The sequence below is a fragment of the Buceros rhinoceros genome, unplaced genomic scaffold, assembly GCF_000710305.1.
Source record: "Buceros rhinoceros silvestris isolate BGI_N320 unplaced genomic scaffold, ASM71030v1 scaffold28071, whole genome shotgun sequence".
NCBI lineage: Eukaryota > Metazoa > Chordata > Aves > Bucerotiformes > Bucerotidae > Buceros > Buceros rhinoceros.
This window is the reverse complement of record NW_010392910.1, coordinates 679-961: the sequence shown is the minus strand read 5'-3', so window position 1 is coordinate 961 and position 283 is coordinate 679. Positions and strand designations below refer to the sequence as shown.

Sequence of the window (283 nt, the reverse complement as noted above, 5' to 3'; positions counted from 1 at the left end):
GGCATGAACCCCTGCATGAGCCCCATGGCCTACACCCAGTCCAACCTCGGCAGGACGCGGGACGCCAAGACCTTCAAGAGGAGCTACCCCCACGCCAAGCCTCCCTACTCCTACATCTCCCTCATTACCATGGCCATCCAGCAGGCGCCCAGCAAGATGCTGACGCTGAGCGAGATCTACCAGTGGATCATGGACCTTTTCCCCTACTACCGGCAGAACCAGCAGCGCTGGCAGGACAGCATCCGGCACTCGCTCTCCTTCAACGACTGCTTCGTCAAGGGGG

At 61.1% G+C, this 283-nt stretch overlaps 1 protein-coding gene across 1 annotated transcript in view; it reads left to right on the top strand.

Moving 5' to 3' along the window:
* Positions 1-3: 3 nt before the first annotated feature.
* LOC104500948 (hepatocyte nuclear factor 3-alpha-like) overlaps positions 4-283 on the top strand; it is a gene marked incomplete at its 3' end in the record, with an annotated part of 953 nt that continues 673 nt past the window's right edge. The window contains 1 exon segment of the mRNA XM_010144676.1: positions 4-273. Coding sequence (XP_010142978.1) covers positions 4-273 — 270 coding nt within the window.